The sequence below is a fragment of the Silene latifolia genome, chromosome X (assembly GCF_048544455.1).
Source record: "Silene latifolia isolate original U9 population chromosome X, ASM4854445v1, whole genome shotgun sequence".
Lineage (NCBI taxonomy): Eukaryota > Viridiplantae > Streptophyta > Magnoliopsida > Caryophyllales > Caryophyllaceae > Silene > Silene latifolia.
In genome coordinates this window covers 302,336,656-302,357,500 of record NC_133537.1, presented here as the reverse complement: position 1 = coordinate 302,357,500, position 20,845 = coordinate 302,336,656, and the positions used below count along the sequence as shown (strand labels likewise).

The following is a 20,845-nucleotide window of genomic DNA, read 5'->3' as shown; positions in this document are numbered from 1 at the left end:
AAATTACAAGTCGACTACCAACTATGTCATCTATACTACGCTATTCGACTCCGAGTCCAAGGTGCGACCCAAATCTTGATCACGTCAACAAGCAAAACTTGTACTCAACCTGCTCCCCATATGATCGGAAATATCATATGGATCGACACGGGCCACCTTAGATCTAGGTCGGTCAAACCCGTTTTTGGGCGTTCAACGGTAGCCCCATGGTGGTCAACGACGGTCCTAGGGCGGGTCAAGGTCGAGGGAGGTCAACGATATAATTTACTTAATAGATAAACTAGTGTAAGACGATCTTACCTTACAATCTCGAGGCGGAGGGACAAAAGAGGGTCTTCTAATCTCCCTTTTCTTTTCTCTCATTCTCTCTTCTAAAATCTTGGTGGTAGATTGTGTTATGATAAGATAAAGTTAGGATAAGGATAAGATGAGTAGATGGGTGTATATAATACATATGTATACGTATTATTATTATTATTATTATTATTATTATTATTATTATTATTATTATTATTATTAATTTTTATTTTATTTTTAAAACGCAAACTTTTATTAATTAATCAAAAGTTTACAAGAAATTGGTGGGCACGCAGCAGAGATACAATCTGGACGCCCACTCCTTAGCAATAGCAAAGCTAAGTCTAGTAAAAATAAAAACAGCAGCATGAGCACCGACATCCTGGGACACAGAAAATTTCTGAATCCGCTTGAGTAAGGCAACAACATCTGTCTCCAACTCCCCCCAAAGAAGAGAAAGAAAAGGGTAAGAACTCATAGCCAATTGCCTCACACAAGCTCTGATACTTAGCACATTTGCGCTGAGCCGCATCAACTACCACGCGTCCGGGCATAAAGGCAGACATCCCGGACTGAGTCAAAGGAGATGATCCAGTCAAATCCACGCACACATCTCGTCCCATGTCCCAAGAATAAAGCAGAAGATCCGCCGGACGCAGGGGCCTATAATGCCCATCGATCACACCAATATCCACCTCCTTACCAACGGAGATCCCAGAGCGGAAGCAGATGTCGGAAAGGGTGTCGCGAACAAGGTTATGTCGATGCTTGATACCAACAGTACCAGCACACGACACGACATGATCTCCGTAGATATCTCCATCAAAGACCCACGAACAAGCAGAACAAGGTCCAGGCACAGAATTATTATTATTATTATTATTATTATTATTATTATTATTATTATTATTATTATTATTATTATTATTATTATTATTATTATTATTATTATTATTATTATTATTATTATTATTATTACTACTACTACTACTATTATTACTATTATTATTATTGTTATTATTATTATTATTATTATTCCGTCTCATACATAATTCGTATAAATACAAAATAATATAATTTTATAAAATATATATACCTATTTACCGTTAACTAGCCTTTGACCACGGTAATAAAATACGGGGTATTACACCATACCTTTGTGTAATTAGTCTTCTCATGAATTGTTTACGCTTGGCAATGTTATGTGGCGTTTTATCACCCTAAAATATTTAATCGGCAAGTATTAATTTGACAAGAGTAACACAATAACAAAAGTGATAGGGTAATCTCGTGTAGTACATGATAGTCACCGCGATATTTTGAACATGTCCATATTACGTGATGGGTGCCATTTATGTGTCTTATAGTGGTTGTTAAGTGCATGATAGAGTATCATAATCTTCGTCTAAACGGTAGTGTTTATGATGGATGGAAGAAACATGCATGATCATGTGGTAGACTTGACGCAGCATGCACGTGGCATGATGAATATGAAAGTGAGGATATTGGAGTAATTGAATCGTAATACGAGTACTACGTAGTTATTTTGCAATTATTTTTATGACATAATACATTTTTTTTATTTTTTTATGATATGGATTTTGTTGGATATACATGCGTACACATATGTGTATGGTCATGAGAGTTGTGAGAAGGCAATACTGCAAATCAAGATTTACCTATGAGGATAGGACGTTATACCGTGAGTTTGACCTCATACTTTGACTATGTGAGGAGCCCATATGATAAAGCGAGATAGATGGTATTATGGTCAGAGGAGACCCAATTGTGGAATTAGGTTGATTAGAATAAGTAGTAATTATGTTATGTGTGACGATTTTGTAGAGGATGGCTTCTAAATAGTTTTGCACGCACATAATTGCTAAAAGACAAGGATCTATCCTACTCATCTGATGTTGTGCCCGTTTTATAGTCCTGAGATGGTTTTATGATGATAATGTGTTGTAATGGATGTAATGAGATGGTTATTGTATATTATCATGTTCGTGAATGTTGTATGGTGATGAGACAAGATGAGATGTCGATCAGCATGTTGTTAAATGAGTTGTGCAATTGAGGATGTGATATTCAGATGTCGATTAGCACATTGTTAAAGGATTGTGCAATCGATGATGTGATTGTCATGGTTCGTTGTTCAGGGGGTTATACCACAGTGATTGTAAGCACGTTGTTAAGGGGGTTGTGCTATGATAGAGATGCTCGGACGGTTGGCACGTGTGAGACGTGAGACCGGGATGGTTGTGACGGGTGACACGTGATGACGTGGTACCGTGTTGTGTAATTCAATTGATGTATTTCCCGCGTATTCTTAATGTCATTGTTCATTATGTTTATGTTATTTATGTTAAGATGCATATGGTATGTCCTTACTAAACTGTTGGTTTACTGTGTGTGCTTCTATTATGTCAAAATCTATTTCAACTCTGTGATGAACCATTGGATATTTCCGGCGAGAAGCAGTGAGTCAAGCAGGTGTTGATTTGTTAGACTGGATGATTGTTCGGAACCGGGGACGGATGGACTGCCGGAATAGGAGTCGATCACTCTATCTTTTAGCTTCACTTAGTTATTTAATTCAATTAATAAGACTTTCGTTGTATAGTAAAGTAGTTTTCAGTTATTGGTTAATGTTGTAAGACCGTTTTATTATCTATTATACAGTTTCCTTTAAAGTACCTTTCCATTATTTGTCTTTTGATATTTGCCTACCTCAGACAACTGTGATGGTAACAGTCTCATTTAACTGAGAATGTCTTGTTAAAGGCTTTGGTTAAACGAGAGTGTTACAGTAGGACAAGAGAGTAAAAATATGAATAATTACCCCTATTAGTTGAATGGTTTAAGAATGAGAGTTAGAATAATACAGTAACCTTTTTAATTTATTGAAAAAAGGGTTTTTTGATAACTGATATCACAAGTAATCCACTTTTTTAGAACTGTTACCAAGATAAAAAAAAAGTTTGAAAACTGCTACCATAATTCTTGGTTCGGTAAAAAATTTGTATCAATTCGTTAAACGAGGCAAAATGAATGAATCTCATCCATTCATTTCAAATCTTTAGATTAAGTCATATTTTCTATTCCTATTTTGCTCCTTCCCTCCTTACAATTCTTCGTTTAGATTTATCTTCTACTCCATTAATTTTTCTTCTATCTTCATCTTTTTTTTCTTCTATTTCTTTAATCTATTCTCTTTCTCTCTCCTTTAATCTATTTCATGGGGTAAGTTCTTAACCTTCCACTTCAATTTGTGATTTAACCTTTAATCTTTTCAAATTAGAGTTACCATTCATGTTTATTCGACAAAAACCTGGGTTTTTTCCCCGGTACTTGTAGCTATGTTGAAGGGTTCTTGTTCAGAGAGAAATTACTAAGCAAGTAAATATGGTTGTACTTAATTTAGTTGGTATGATGAAAAACAAATAGAGTGACAAAAAAATATAATTACTCAGTTGATGTTGCAGAAGAAGGTACTCCAATGGGATATGATGAAGAAAATAAATGGAGCGGTTGAAAAATACAATTACTAATCTGGGTATATGTCAAATTTGTGAAACTTAATCAGGTCAGATTTTGTTAGAGTAGATGCTCTTGATATAATTTGAATTTTCCCAAATTAATTGAAAAGGGTAAGTTGATTGGTTTTTAGTTGGGTGGGTAAACAAAGGGATGAGGGTTCAAAGATGGGCAAAAGAAATAATCTGGGTATTGTAGGTGAAATCTTGAAATGATTAAGAGAATGACATGTGAATTTTATTTTGGATGAAGAAATTTGATAGAGTATGAGTGATGAAGAAACTTGCGTTTTATGATTGGGTAAGAAAGGGGGAAGGTTAAAGAAGAGGTAGTTTTGTTTTTACCAAAGCAAGGATTATGGTAGCAGTTTTCAATCTTTTTTTTTTTTTTACCTTGGTAGCAATTCTCAAAAAGTGGATTACTGTAGTAGCAATTATAAAAAAATCCTTGAAAAATGATAAAGATGGGGAAGACCAAGAAATTTATACTGATTGAGGAAGTGTATCGTGTTTTGGAAGGCAAAAAGGTGTCTATGGAAGGTATGATATCATAAATAACGTTATAGTCTGACTTACTGGCACGTGACGATATAATAATACTCTATCTTACACATTTTTATGTTATTTTTATTTATAGATAAATTTATAGATTACGCTGTTACTTGAAACATCAATCTTACCCCTCTAAAAGTTTTCAAATTTACCCGTGTTTAATTTTGTACACAAAGCAAAATCACTACTAGATAATAACCGGGCGTCATCGACTTTAACACACACACACCCCAACCCCAATTTGCAAATCAGTTATTTTAAATTTGAGCACTCTCGTTCAAAATATTTTGTCCTCCTAGAAGTTACTCCCCCTACTTCAGTCACTCTTTTTTTTGGCCTGTATCAAGTCTCAATTGTGCACTCATCACACAGACATCAGTCTTCACGTTACCTCCACTGTACAACCAGTTTCCCGCTTCATACAACACTTTATAATTTGCAACTCTTGTATGCTCCATTAACTATTCTCTTCTTAACATTTTTTATCCTTTTATTTTTGTTAATAATTGCTTGTTCTATGCTTTTTTTTTTTTTTTTTTTTTTGTGCAATTTTGGCTTCATTTTTCTGGCCATTTACTAGCATGTCATTGTCATTAGGGTTTATAATACTAAAGTCTAAAGTATTGATAATTTGAGGAGGATATGTGTATAATCTTTAATGTCTAATGTGGGTTAGTTATATTCATTTGCAAATGATTATCGTTAATTTTGTTACCATACTGGTATAAATTATAATACTCCGTACTAGATACTGTCAGTGTTAAATACCCTAATTTAATTTGTAGTAATTTATGTTACTCACTAGTCTCAATCGTTTGTTTACCTTTGATTAAAATAACGCTCACAAAGAATTAAAAGGGGTTATTTACTGATCTGTCTATATTTGCTGCATTTGTCTGGGATTACAAGTTGAAATTGTCAATGTCAACTGGGTTGAGGGTTTCAAACAATGCCTATGTTTCTTTTTCGAATTTATTTGGTGTAATTTTAAGGCTAAAGATTGAAACTTTCAATCTTTTGGTATAATATTAATCATGGGTTGCATTCTGATTGTCACGTCTGATTGAGGTGAACCATAATAGATAATATGTTTTATAATTTTTTAATAGGTTGGAGTTAGTGGTGGGTGTATACGGAAATAGTATAAGTGGTAGATGGTGACGATGTCTAAGAAAAAGTTCAATAGTGTTGAAACTAGAGAGCAAAGGAGAGGGATAATGGTAGGACCAAGATCAAATGTGCTTCGTCCCCGACAAGGGTTATCCACAGCCAATGCCCGCCGAGAATCATTTCCCGCCAGCGCTCCGCCAAGTGCTCCTGCCAGCAATTCGGGTTCCGATGTTGGTGGCCTTGATTTCACAAGAGAGGATGTCGATGGCTTGGTGAATGAGAGGATGAGGACCAAGAACAAGTTCAACTATAAGGTAAAATATTAGAATGCTAGTGAAATTCTGTTTTTGTTTCGTCTTTAAAAATTTATTCTTCGATATATAATTCCTGTTCATGCTCGGTTAGTACTTTGTACTTGTATGTGGTTATTTGTGATGTTTTTCCGCATATTTGGGTTTATGAGCATTTGTTTGGTGTTTGGTGTTTGATGGAATTGGAATACTTCAGGAAAGATGTGACCAGATGATGGATTATATTAAAAGGCTAAGGCTGTGTATTAAATGGTTCCAAGAGGTTGAAGGAGGGTATATTTTGGAACAAGACAATCTCAGGGAGTTATTAGAAGCAGCGGAGAAAAAGTGTTCCAACATTGGTCAGTCAAATTGTTTCTATTTCTTCATTCATTTAGTTAGTTGGGATTTTGTAGAAAGTCGAGGGTCTACGTCTATAAATGTTCTGATATTTATTTAAAATATTTTAGAGGTGATGATGCAAAATAAGGAAGAAGAATTAAATGCAATTATCATAGAGTTGAGAAATAGCTATACCTTGTTGCAAGAGAAATGCGCGAAAGAAGAATCAGATAAGTTGGTATGCCCTTTGATTCTTGTAAAAAGGAAGTAGGTTGGCGTTTATTCAATCATATAGATTTTATATATATGTGAAATCAACTTATTTAATCATCATAATTAGGGCGTTTTGGACGAAATGTCGAGAGAGAAAGAGGCTAGGATAGCCGCTGAAAAGTTGCAAGCTTCTCTGTCCGCCGATCTCAGAAAAGCTCAGCAAGAGCAACAACATTCTGATCAAAAGGTAGAGAAAGTGTGAATTTCATTTGCCCATCCTGGTTTTAATTGTTGTTTAGAGCTTCGATCCCAGATTCAGCCATCACAACTTGTTGTCAGTCATTGCGCCATAAATGCGGCCAATACCGCCTCAAAATACAGTCACAGTAACCTTCAAAAGCTTGATAACTCTCTCTGATGTGGCATCATGGCCCGATTTAGTACCTTCGTGCCAATGTTTGGGTATGCTGATACAAGATAATTGCCTTTTGAGCCTGATTTGTGGGTTTGTTTGTGCTGCAGATAGATTCACTCAATGACATGTACAAAAGATTGCAGGAGTATAACGCTAGCTTGCAGCAATACAACAGCAAACTTCAAACTGAACTTGGTACAGCCAATGAGACCTTGAAATGTGTTGAAGCAGAAAAGGCTGCTATACTTGACAACCTCAGCATCATGAGGGGACAGCATAATTCCGTGCTGGATCAGTTGACTTCTACCCGGGTGAGTAAATGTGCACTTTGCCACTGGATTTGCATCTACATAAGTAGATAACATAATAACATATATTTTTGTTTCTATATTCAAGTTTTGACCTACTAGCATTTTTCCATTCTTCTCAATGGGAACATACCAAAAATTGCTGAAATATTGGTTTCTTATGATGTGCATACACGAACATAAAATGGCAATTAGGCTCTTGTGAGACCATATAAGTTTTGCCTTGGGGGTTCTACAATTTTTCAGCCAGTTATATTACACTGGTTTGCATCTGTGCTCTTATCTGGGTTTTCTGGGGTTGTGGCAGTATGATCTTATGCATTACATGATCCTTTTGTATAAGTTCTAAATAAGAGGTTATGTTATTCGTTTGAGGTTGTTTGGTTGGAATCAGGGAACAATCACAAACAATTAGCAAGACTTTGCAGTTTGCACACTATAAATCATAATTTGCAAATCGTTTCTTTTCGAAATTGGCCTGTCCTTTCTTCTGAGGCTCTATATGAACTTGATCACATTTTCAGGCATCTCAAGAAGAAGCTGTCAAACAAAAGGAGGCTTTAGTCAACGAGGTGGGTTGTCTCAGGACAGAGCTACAACAGGCTCGAGATGACCGTGACCGTCAATTATCGCACGTACAGTCTTTGACGAATGAAATTGCCAAGTACAAAGACTTTACTGGCAGATCTCTCTCTGAGGTGGATTGCCTTACAATGAAATCAAATGAACTGGAGGTTGATCACTTTGATTCTGTTGTCAGTTTCCTGAGATTTATCGTCTTTATTATGCTCCCACACACTTGATTTGATATTTTCGAAGCAGGTTAAGTATTCGGCACAGAATGAACTAGTTAGGACCTTACAAGATCAGTTAGCAGCTGCACAGAAGAAATTGCAGGTATGGGCATTCCTTAGTGAATCTCTGTCTGTTCATTATCTAGTACTCCCTCCTATTCTCTAAGAACTTCCTCATTTCCTAAAACGGCAAATTCACTAAGATCTTCCACTTTCCTTATTTATCTATTATTTGTGGTTATAATAACTCATAACCCCACTTTCTCTCTCTTACTTCCATTTACATCCACATATCACCATACCACTAAATTTCACCCAAAAACAAACGTGGAAGAACTTAGTGAATGAATAGGAAGGAGTAATACTTAATGGAATGGATAAACTCCTTAGGTTTCACAAGTAGGAGGAATCATTGAATGTATTCTATCATAGATATCCTTATATTTTCTCATAGTTTGGACTACCAAATATTGATTTTTTGTTACATATGTTTTCGTTTTTGCCTTCAGATAAGTGATGTGTCAGCAACTGAGACACGAAAGCAATTTGCAGAGCAGAACAACATCATTTGTGATCTGCAGACTCGTTTGTCAGATGCAGAATCAAAACTTAAAGAGGGGGAGATACTACGTAAAAAGTTGCACAATACCATATTGGTACGTCATTTGTTTGTATATTTCGGTTTAGTTGAATAGTGAGTGAATGTTCGAATCATCTAATTAATCTGATTTGCAGGAACTGAAGGGAAATATACGTGTTTTCTGCAGAGTACGGCCTGTATTACCTGATGATGGTCCGAATGCAGATACAAAGATCATTTCTTTCCCTACATCTACAGAAGCCATGGGACGGGGCATTGATCTGTTGCAAAATGGTAGGATGATGTGATTTTAAAGTATCTTCTTGATGTTCTCGTAGGCAAATTAAATAGTCCCTTTATCCCAAATTATTTGCAAGCTCTTAAATTTGTAATTCAAAAACTTAGTGTGTTGCCTCTTCAAAGCTTGCAAAAAGAAAATGGAATCGAGGGAGTATTTGTAAGTGTTACCAGATCAATTGTAAGAGCTGAGCACATTGCTTTTATCTTCTAACTAGGGCAAAGGCACCCCTTCTTGTTTGATAAGGTTTTCTTGCCTGACACTGCGCAAGAGAATGTATTTGTGGAGATCTCTCAACTTGTTCAGAGTGCACTTGATGGTTACAAGGTAAATTTATTTGAATGTGTGTATCTGTGATTTATGGAATATGATAAATATATTTTGTACGTTTGTTACGAGACTTCCCTTTGTGATTTGTTTTTTTTTTTTAATCTTCTGTTCTCCTATTATATGTTCCACATTTAGCTACAGTCATTTCATTTTCTGGGTAGAATCTCTCATTTTTGGAAAGCAGTTGTGATCTTTCTACATTCCACTACAGCTTATACAAAAGCTTCTGTCTACTCTACTCCTGACTTTGTACAATAAATATGATATTCTCCGTTAGTACAACTGGGATTTATTTGGCTTAGTTTCTTTCAGGTGTGTATCTTTGCCTATGGTCAAACGGGCTCAGGCAAAACATTTACAATGATGGGAAAACCAGGAAATCCTGAGTTGAAAGGATTGATTCCTCGTTCATTAGAGCAAATCTTTGCAGCGAGGCAGTCTCTTCAATCTCAAGGTTGGAAATATGAGCTGCAGGTAAAAAACAATGAAGAATATTTCTGGCGGATCTATACTTTAGGACATTGTGTGTTTAGTATTTTAGCCAAAAAGGAGTCTTGAAAGTTCAAGATTCTCACTTTTAGATGCTAATATTATGGTATGCCTATTTATTCCAGGTATCAATGCTGGAAATCTACAATGAAACTATCCGTGATTTACTATCTATGACTAAATCAAGCTTCACGGAGAATACTTCAGGAAAACAATACACTATCAAACATGATACGAACGGGAACACTCACGTCTCTGATCTTACCATAGTCGATGTCCATAGCTCTAAAGAGGTCGCCTATTTATTAGATAAGGCAGCGCAAAGCAGGTGAATATGATTATGTTTTCCTGGGAGTATTGATGTGCTGATGTATGGTATCATTTTACAAATTTCTGCTGTATACCTCTGAATTACAGCTTTGTTTATGTTTCCTTGCAGGTCCGTGGGTAAGACCTTAATGAATGAGCAATCATCGCGAAGTCATTTTGTTTTCACTTTACGTATATCTGGTGTTAATGAGGTATATAAATTTTCGAGATTGCGTGCTACAAATGTTTGATACTTCTTCCATCCCATTTACATTGTCCCCCTTGACTTTGATGGTCAAACAATATCAACTTTGACCATTAATTTCTTCGACTATATGTTAAAAAGAAAAAGAAAAAAAGTAGAATTTGTCACATTTAATCTATGAAAACAAATATTTCATTTTACCATTTAAAAAAGTTGAAGCAATAATAAATTGTGAGAATATATCAGTCCTGACATTGGTTGACCATGAAAGTCAAATGAAGACAACATACTCCTACTTGATAGTCTCATGAATAAATTGCTGATTATTATATACGTGCATTCTCAATCTGTGTAGAGCACCGAGCAGCATGTACAAGGTGTACTTAACCTAATTGATCTTGCTGGAAGCGAACGTCTTTCGAAAAGTGGTTCAACCGGAGACCGATTGAAGGAAACTCAGGTAGTATGGATGCTTGTGAAATTATTCTTTTTGTATATCATATTTTATTCCCCTTTATGTAGTTAGTCTGTCAAATTTACGTTGGTTATATCTTCAGGCCATCAATAAAAGCTTATCCTCTTTAAGTGATGTCATATTTGCTTTAGCAAAGAGGGAAGATCATGTACCGTTCCGAAACTCCAAACTGACATATCTTCTCCAGGTACTACATCCAAAATCCTTAATACTTGTGATTTCCAAGTGCGTAAGTTCAAAGTTAATGTGATTAAATTTTGAAAATTATGTTACTCCATAAATTTGAAGTAGGTTAAGTGTTGCTTTCTGGCGCTAATTCCACATAGGTCTTACTGGATATTTTTAAACCCCAAGACCATTTAGATTATGATATATGAGAGCTTATGATTGATTCAAGTGATCTCAACTCTCAACTACAGAGTAACATGCTACGAAACCTATGATACTTTCAGTCTATCACCAGCAACTATTGGCAATTAGCCAATTAGGCTTAATGGTCCATTTGGCTTTCAAGGTAACTTTGACCATTAATTTATCGAGATGCAGGGTAAAATGTGAATTCAGTTTTATTCAATTTACAACAGAAACAACTATTCCGTCCCATTGAAAAGTTATCAATTGTGTTTGGCACAAAGACCAAGAAAAAGGGCTAAGGGCTAAATACCTCTGTTACCCTTCTCTTATAAGTTATAACCTCTCCCCATAGGCTCACACTACCCTGTTATTCGATTAAATTCTGCTCCTGATTTTTCTCTCATCATCTCTTCACCGTCGACAGTAATAATCAACCCAAGCAAATAAACCTCAAACTCATCAAAATATTCCCATAAATTTGAAGAATTTGGTAAGAATTGCGCTGTTGCTACTCTGTAACTTTCAGATCTGCTTTACTGGTTGACCATGAGTCCCCGGTTCTGATTGTGGAGTGGTTGTGCGGTAGGGTTGTGTTAGGCTTGGGTTGAGGGGATATTTGGTGTGTTTTGGGGTTGTCAGGAGCGATGGTGGTGGCTGGAAGATGGTTAAAGTTTGTCGTTGGCAAGTGGTCTACATTTGTTAGAAAAATATCGGTCCTAGTTAGTTGATCACTGAAGTCAAATGCGATGTTGGAGGTAGTAGTACATCGTTAGATTTGACTACAATTTTTTGCTAAATCATATTCTGAGAAAAGCTATGCTTTATTATTCTCATGTATTTGGTGCTAACTGCTAAACCCTTTACTATTGACTTGATATAATTGTTCTAAAACAATTTAATTAATCCATTGATATTTGATTTTACCTACTCTCATTGTTGATGATATAGCCATGCCTTGGTGGTGACTCCAAAACTTTGATGTTTGTTAACATCTCTCCGGAATCATCTTCCCTGAACGAGTCTCTTTGTTCACTTCGGTTTGCTGCCCGGGTTAATGCTTGTGAGATAGGTGTTCCTCGACGACAGACAAACAACCTAAGGTCGACTGAATCTCGGATTAGCTATGGCTAATCATCCATTACTGATATTCCAGGGGTGCGTTTTTGTATTTTCCATGCTAATCGGAATTAAAACTAAGAAAAGAAGATATGAAGAATGAGATTGATATTCTAATGTAGGTTAGGAATTATTCTGTATAGTGATCAGTAAAGAAAATGAAAATGTGGAGTTTGTATCTCTTTTCTGGCGCGTCTTACCTAGTCACGGTTGTATGGATTTTATACCATGTTAAACCTTTAAACTCCTGGTTTTCTCAATCATGTTCTCTCAAGATTTTCAGTGCTTAAGATTGGGCATATTTCTATTGAATCTTTGTAATTTTTAGTACAGTTATAAAAGGGGAAAATTACATTAAACAAGGACGGACCATTATGCCATTCTATCCATCACCTCTTGAAGGAGGACTGTTGTATCGCGGTAGCATGATTCTGTCAATGGAAGATCCTTCATTTTCACAGCATCCTGCAACTGTAAAGAAAAAACCATTTATGACTAATTAGCCTCCTAAAAAATAACTGTCAGTCAAGCCATGAGATTGATATTATATGGTTTACCTGCTCGAAATTGTCAAAGAGGCGATTAGCAAGGTCTGTAAGAGGCTGTTTATCAGAAGGAGCAGCAGCAGAGATGAGCTTGTCAAAGTCATAGAACATAATGGTGGCCTTAATTTTGAGATATTTCCTGAAATAATTCCAGGCATCTTTGCCTATTAAATCACCAAGTGCCATTAGATCAAACGCATATTTCTTAATCCTGTATTCACTTCCTTTTAGTCCCACGTTGGCTATGTATAGTCCTGTCTTTAGAAATGTTCTTGTTCCCGTCTCCTTGTTGCCAATATCTGCCACAAACCACACCGTGTTTTTTAATAATGACGCGCTACTAATGAGTGAGTAATGAATACTTTAAGAGAGTACTTACGTCTCCATAGCTAGTTTAGTTCGTTAAGCTGACGCTAACAAAAAAAACTTGGTAGCGAAATAAACGAACATAAGGACATACAATTTTCAAAGGGTGGTAATCCTGGAAGTAGCCCATCACGCCACAAGCCATTGCCCTCCTCGGCTACAGACGTCTTTACACCAACAAATTGTGCGAGTAGAGCAATTGAAGCAACCCCCAACATTGGCCTTCTTGATGTGTTACTTGACAATAAAGGTTGCATTTTCCACTCCAAATCCTCCAATTTTTTAGCATGACATTTAGTTTTGCGTGATTTGGTGAATGTCTTTTGAGGGTTTTGGAGCTTTTGGATGGGCAATAAGCTTTCAATCACACCATGTAAATTTGCCAATTGAGACATCATGAGCTAAGTGTGATGGAATGATTAGAGAAGTGGCCGGATTTATCATATTTGGAGCTTTTTTTTGGCTATTTTTGACCACCAAATGTATATCCTCATCTTAGAGGGTCTTAAAGGGTAATTTGGTAATTCTAGGTTCATCAAGAATCCAAAATTGGAATTTTTTTCCCAAAATGGGATCTCTAACAAACTAAGGTGCTGTTTGGCCTTGATTATGGAAAATGGTTTTTCCTTTTCAAAAGGAGTTTATTCATAAGTTACTTTTCGGAAAAGTTTTAGTTGTTTGACCATACTTTTGTAAAAGTAGTTTCTCACAAAATTTATATGTTTGGCCTAACTACTTTAATACAACTTTTGTTTGCTTATTTGGTTCTTTATGTGAAAAGTAGAAGTAGAAGTAGTAATTATCTACTTCTCCTTTTGGGGGTGAATAATCAGTTTTTGACTTTTCAAAAGCACTTTTAAAACCCTCTAATTTACCATGTTCGGCCAAGCTACTACTTTTTCAATTGCAAAAGCACTTTTTAAGCTTGGTCAAACAACACCTAATTAACGTAATGGGTTGAGACTTAAGTTTCAAGTAATTACCCAAAATTGGTCCACGCAGGATCGGTTTTTGCCAAGTTAGGTGAAGAGGTCAAGTCGCTCACTCGGTTGATGACTTGAAGTCAAACCACTCTCAAGCTGAGCGACTTGAGTTCTTGACATATTCTTACCAAAAAACACACACACCCCACCCCCCGACATTTCGTTCATTCCCAATTTTTTTTTTTTTTAAAAAAAAAAAACAATTCGAGGAAAATGTTGTAGGGGAAGACGACTTCAGCACAAATCGTTATCCCCTTAAGCGACTTGACTACGTATCACAAAGTCAAGGTTAGGCTCCAATTAACTCACACCTTAGGTATGGTCGCTGAGCAGGTGAGTGACTTGAATTCGAGTCTAACTTCTGTGATAACGTGAACCCATTTTTAGTAAATATTTTAAAATAACACGCATTTCGTTAAATTGTTTGTATTTGAGCCCTATTTTGAAAAAAAATTCCCAAGATTGTATGTTCTTCCACAGTTTCCCCATGTAACATTACAAAGAGGATTGATAGGCCCCTATTCCGGTGGGCCGGCGTTTTAGTTCGATTCATAATTATAGTTCGGCTTAGAATTGATTTAGCTTGACTCGATTTCAAAACATCCGACTTAAAATTAACTCAAAGATGACCCTCTTCGAAGCACAAAAGAATAATGACACTAGCTAACAATAAGTGATTGGAAAATTAAAGTCGCCCCTTCAAAGAACAAAAAATCGATTTGTACGGTTGGTCGGTTGGTTTCTCATCTGCCTTTTGCTCCAAATGGCTCAAATTGTATCCCATTTAGATAAATAAGATAATTTTTTGCTAGACAATACTACTCAATTGCTATTTTTTTTTTGATTAGGTAAGAAAACTAGGTTGATCCTCTAGGGTAGGACCAACATATCTCATCCTTTCGAATGAGGGAGGTAAGTTGAAGCCACCGGCTATCAAAACACCTCGAAAGAGTTGGACATGAATGTCCAATAGAAGCCATGAAGTCAGCAACCTTGTTGGCTTCACGAAAGCAATGTTTAATTATCACTTCATCGAAAAAATGAAGATCTAATTTCACATCCTTGATAATACTAGATATTTCTCAAGGAATCTGCCAAGTACCTCGAATCGAGTTAATAACACATAAATTATCACCCTCCACAATTAACTTTGAGATTCCTAAGTATTTATCCCCTAAAATGCCTTCTTTTAAAGCAATAGCTTCCGCAACAAGGATTCTATTGGATCCGCACTTTTTTGCTCCCAACAAAACGACTTTATCATTGTGATCTCTTATAGAATATCCTAAAGCAGCTTTATTACCTTCTATTCTCGATCCGTCAAAATTTAGCTTTAGAAAACCATTTCCAGGTTTTTCCCACCAAATTTCTTCCTTAGTAGAGTTGTTTCTAGCTGACTCTTCTATCTCGGGATTGTTGAGATCCTTAAATCTAGTCACATTCCAAGTCTTAGTGCTATTATTACATAAAGTAATAAGTTTGCTGATACTTAAATTAACATTATTAAAGATAATATCAGTTCTATGAAACCATGCATTCCACCAAATAAAAATAATCTTAATGAAATCATCTTTTGGAATTAAATCTTTGAGATAATTAAGTTTCGTTAGAAAACTTTGACTTGTAATATTATCATAATTTGACAAAAACTCGTTGAAACTAATAATGTTCAGGTCTTGGATGACAGACCCAATCAAGGGACATTCGTAAAAGAAATGATCTTTGTTTTCAATAGGATTGTTGCACAGAACACAATGAGGTGGGACATCAATATGACTCTTGAGAAGTCTACTTTTCGTCGAAAGGCCGTCAGCACAGGCTTTCCAAAGAAAAAATTTAAATTTTGGAGAAATATTCAATTTCCAAATCCACTGAAATTCACATTTGTCAAAAGTATGATCGAACAAACCTTGCGCTAACCAAGTTGCTGTTTTGGTAGAGAAATTTCCATCTACGGACAACCCCCAAATGAGGGTATCTGGAATATCATTATGTGGCAGTGGAATGTTAGTAATCTGATTAACAATGTCGTTATTCACTAAACTGGATAATTTAAAAACATCTCATTGTTTGTCTGAGGTTATGAAATCTTTAACCAAAAGATTAGGATCACGGTTACTATCATCATCAACCATACTGCTTGTAAGTGGGTGTGAAAAAACCCAATTATCAGACCAAAACTTAATGTTGCTACCATTACCTACCTGCCATCTTAGTCCTTTTCTAAAAAGATTTCGAAGACTCATAAGCTTACGCCATTGCCAAGAAGATACTGAGTTTGGCTTATGGTCAAAAAGTGAACAATTTCTCAAATATTTTTTAGTTATCACTTTGACCCATATATTTTCCTTATCCATAAGAATTTTCCATAAGAGTTTCATTTGGAGAGCTTTGTTAGCTGCTTCAGACGTTTTTATTCCTAGTCCACCCAAAGATTTCGGTAAACAAACTTTTTGCCAACCAAGCAAATTAGGAGATCGTTGAGAATGATTCTTATTCCAGAGAAAATCTCTATTAATCTTATCCAATCTTTTATGGATTGACGAGGGAAGAAGGAAGCTTTGCATTTGAAAAGTTCCTTTTGAGGCTAAATTTGCATTGATCAGAACTAGTCTACCTGCTTGTGATAAGGAATTCGCTTTCCATTTTGATAATTGATTGTGAGAAGAATGAATAATACTCTCGAAAGTACTTTTAGTAACTCTACTATCAATGATAAGACATCCTAAGTATTTACCTAGGTGAGCTTCCTCGTTCATATGGAGAATACCTCTAAAGGATTCTCGAAGAGGCCGGTCAATATTTCTAGTGCATTGAAAGGTTGATTTGTCAAAATTGATAAACTGTCCTGATATCGTGCATAATTTTTCTAAAATAGACTTAATGGTTCTACAACTCTGATTAGAGGCTTTAGCGAAAATGATAGTATCATCCGCAAAAGTGAGAAAAGGGATTTTCTCCACTCCAGATCCAATTCTAATACCAATATCACTAGAACTAAGATCACTATTTTTTTGTAGAGATCTTGCTAGAATCTCGGCGCACATAATGAATATATACGGCGAGAGTGGGTCTCCTTGTCTAATGCCGCGAGTGGGTGTAAAAACGTCACCCGGTGTTCCATTTACTAACATCGAGAACGAGACAGTTTTTATACATTCCATAATCCACGAAATCCAAATATCATTGAAACCCATTCGTCTAAAAGTTTTCTCAATAAAATTCCATTCTAGTCGGTCATATGTTTTCTCCATATCCAGTTTAATAGCAATCCAGCCACCTTTACCTTTTTTACGCTTAAAAGAGTTGAAAATTTCGTGGGCAATAAAGATATTATCTTGAATAAAACGATTAGGTGTAAAAGCACCTTGAAAAGGGTGGATAATCTTATGCAAGACACTACGAAGACGAGTGGCCATAGTTTTCGAAATAATTTTATAGATTGTTGAGCAAAGACTAATAGGGCGAAAATGATTTGCTGTTTGAGGATTATCAATTTTAGGAATTAATGCTATGAAAGTATGATTTATTTCTTTTAATAATTTACCCGAATGGAAAAAAGCTAGAACTGCTTTAGTTACGGAATTTCCTACAATATCCCAATATTTTTGAAAGAACTCTATAGGGAAACCATCAGGACCTGGACATTTATTTGCGGCTAAATTAAATACAGTTTGTTTAACCTCTTCCATATTAACATTACTAGTAAGAAATTTGTTATCTTCGTCTGTAATTAATCCACTAATCGACTTAAAGTCCTCATTTTTGTCAAAAAGACAGTTGATTTTTTGTGAATCTAATTTTAAATTCGTCAGATATTTCTTGTTTAATGAGTTCTCGGTCGGTAATATAAGCACCGTTCCTATTTATGAACTGCTTAATTCCATTCCTACTACGTCTAATAGTGGCGTGGTTTTGAAAGTACTTCGTGTTATTATCTCCAAACTTAGCTTTATCTATACGAGTTTTTTGTTGCCAATAAATGCGTTTATAGTCAAGTAGAGCAAAAGTGATAACCCGGAGAAGGTGGGAGATTATCGGCCAATAAGTTTGTGTAATGTATTCATGCGGATTGTCTCTAAGTGTATTACAAACAGAATGGCAAAGGTGATGAGTTATTTAGTTGGGGAATTTCAAAATGCGTTTATTCCGGGAAGACAAATTTCGGATAACATTCTGTTGGCTAATGAAGCTCTTCATAAAGTCAATTCACATAAGAAAGGAAAGTCAGGTAAGTTTGCTTTTAAGGCGGATATGAGTAAAGCCTATGATCGAGTAAGTTGGGATTTTTTGCGGGCTGTGCTTCATAAGTTTGGGGTGCCGGAAAGATTGATTTTATTAATCATGAATTGTGTTACAACTGTTTCGTACCAAGTACTTTTCAATGGAGCGCCTTTGAAGCTGTTTCAACCGAAATGTGGTTTAAGACAAGGAGACCCGCTTTCTCCTTATCTGTTCGTGCTGTGCATGGAGGTCTTATCATGTAATGTGATCAAAGCACAAGAGAGTGGGCTAATAAAAGGAATTACTTTGTGCCGAGGGGAGGAAGCTTTGTCACATTTGTTTTTCGCCGATGATGCGGTTTTCTTTCTAAATGATAGAAATAATTCGACGAAAAATCTGCGTCTTATTCTGAAGAAATTTTGCAAAGTGTCTGGCCAAGTGATGAATGAAGATAAATCAGCAATTCTTTTTAGCCCTAGTACTACACTGACTCAGGCACGTTGTGGGATGAGGAATCTTCGAGTGAAAGGAAATAAAAGCTTAGGAAAGTATCTTGGTTTACCAACGGACTTGCATGGGTCAAAGAGGGAACTTTTCAAAGGACTCATTGATATGGTTATGAGGCGTATTTCCTCATGGAATGGGATTTTTTTGACTGCAGCTGGAAGGTTAACTTTAATTTCATCTGTTCTATCAAATCTCTCTATTTACTTTCTATCGGTATTTAAAATACCGGTAAGTGTGACTAATAAAATCAATTCTTTATTATCACATTTTTGGTGGGCGGGTGGTAGATTGGGGAGAACAATCCATTGGTGTAGTCAGAAGTTTCTTAGTTTGCCGAAAAGGGAAGGCGGCCTTGGCATTCGAAATATTGAGTGTCTTAATCAAGCGATGTTAGGGAAGCATGCGTGGCGAATTGTCTCTGGCGATCGATCCTTTTTCGCACGCATTTTCCGGAAAAAACTGTTGGGGGATGGTATTTTAAAAGATAAATGGGACGTTCAATATGGTAGAAACTTGTCTTGGGGCGCACGAAGTATTCTGTATGGTTTTGATTTTGTGCGTGACCAAATTGGATGGAAACCAGGTTCGGATTCTGATTTGAATGTATGGACGAATAAATGGGTTAACGGAGATTATCCGGAACCTAAGGATGACTGCTTGGGAATTGATCATGTGGGCCTTCAAAGTTTGAGGATAAGAGACTTACAGATTAATGGTTATGATGGTGCGGAGAAAATATGGAATGAAGCATTTCTTCGCACTTTTTTGGTGGATGAAAGTGTTCATGCTATTCTCGCAAAACCCATTTGTCGAACACAAATGACAGATGAAATTTATTGGTTGCATAATAGTGATGGACAATACAGTGTAAAGAGTGGTTATGGGATCCTCTTTCAAGATTTTATGGTAAGAAGGGGATCGCTGAAGGATAAGGAGCGTTTAAGCCATGTTGGTTTGACTTTTTGTAAAAGAAAATTATGGAAGTTGCCGGGTCCACCGACTTGGAAGATTCTCATTTGGAGGATGCTTACTAATACTCTTTCTGTGGGTATTAATTTTGTGAAACGGAATATTGGGATTGATACAAGTTGTAAGTTTTGTCAGGAGGGAGGGACGGCTTTGGAAACAATGGAACATCTTTTTAGGGACTGTCCTGTGTCCCGAAGATTATGGGCTTGTTCTGAGCTTGGTATTCGGACGAATCAGGCGTCTTTTTTGCAAATTGACGCCTGGATTATTGATTGGTTGACATATTTGGAACGGTCCGAGTGTCGCGAGGAACAACAGATCCGTTTCCTTGCCACACTTTGGTGTATTTGGAGTACTCGCAATCAAATTCTTTTTCAAGGGGCGGTTTTTCATCCACAGATGTTCTATAACCATTGGTCACAAATTGTAGGTACTGGGTTGCAAGCTCTTGCTGAGTTGAAAAAAGATGCTTGCGCCATTGATGGAACTACACCGCCATTTGCGAGGGATACTGCCAACTGGATTCGTAATAGTAATCCTTATTGTGTTGTGGGAAGGATTAGTGATTGTGGTTATGTGCGGGCAATGGTTGATGCGGGTTGGAAAGGTTTAGACAGGGCAGGTGTTGGGTGGATTGTTATGTCTGAAAACGGCCAAACTTTCCAACGCATGGAAAGGAAAATTAAGGCGGAATCTGCTTTGCAAGCTGACGGTCTTGGTGTGCTCTTGCTACTCCTATGGGCTCGTGAAAGGGGATTGCGTCACTTGGAGATTTCTTCCGATTGTTTATCACTGATTTTGCAGGTTGCAGGAATGGAGCGACGCCATCATCTTCTAAAGGCTATCTTAGATGAGATTAGTGACTGTTTTTCTTCTTTCCATTGTTTAGCTTTAAGTTATGTTCCTAGGCGTTTCAACCATGTTGCCCATAGTCTCGCATGTAGGGCTATGGATAGTTAGGTAAATCTTTTTTACAGCTGCCAAAAAAAAAAAAAGTCAAGTAGAGCATCTCGTTTTTTCAGCCATTTCAACTGCGCTACTTCTAAAACCGTAACATGGGATGAACCAAGTTGATTTTGAATATTCTCTAACTTTTTTTCAACAATTGAAAGTTGTCTAAAAATATTTCCAAAGGTAGATTGATTCCATTTCTTAGCCTTTTGCTTTAGTAATTTGCATTTTTGAGTGAGACAGAACATATAAGATCCACGAAATTGACTGCCAACTACTTTTAACCA

At 36.3% G+C, this 20,845-nt stretch overlaps 2 protein-coding genes across 2 annotated transcripts; one reads left to right on the top strand and one right to left on the bottom strand.

Moving 5' to 3' along the window:
* Positions 1-4,604: 4,604 nt before the first annotated feature.
* Positions 4,605-12,325, top strand: LOC141617236 (kinesin-like protein KIN-14N). Its single transcript, XM_074434421.1, has 17 exons — positions 4,605-4,832; positions 5,495-5,809; positions 6,003-6,147; positions 6,256-6,365; positions 6,468-6,587; positions 6,863-7,066; positions 7,588-7,797; positions 7,886-7,960; positions 8,367-8,513; positions 8,593-8,731; positions 8,953-9,062; positions 9,378-9,539; positions 9,680-9,882; positions 9,994-10,075; positions 10,424-10,528; positions 10,626-10,730; positions 11,846-12,325. Exons 2-17 carry the CDS (start codon positions 5,540-5,542, stop codon positions 12,026-12,028), a joined length of 2,370 nt encoding a protein of 789 aa, XP_074290522.1. The 5' UTR covers positions 4,605-4,832; positions 5,495-5,539; the 3' UTR covers positions 12,029-12,325.
* LOC141617237 (photosynthetic NDH subunit of lumenal location 3, chloroplastic) lies at positions 12,290-13,395 on the bottom strand. Its single transcript, XM_074434422.1, has 3 exons — positions 13,019-13,395; positions 12,571-12,857; positions 12,290-12,484 (listed from the first exon to the last, which is right to left on the bottom strand). Exons 1-3 carry the CDS (start codon positions 13,320-13,322, stop codon positions 12,386-12,388), a joined length of 690 nt encoding a protein of 229 aa, XP_074290523.1. The 5' UTR covers positions 13,323-13,395; the 3' UTR covers positions 12,290-12,385.
* Positions 13,396-20,845: the final 7,450 nt, after the last annotated feature.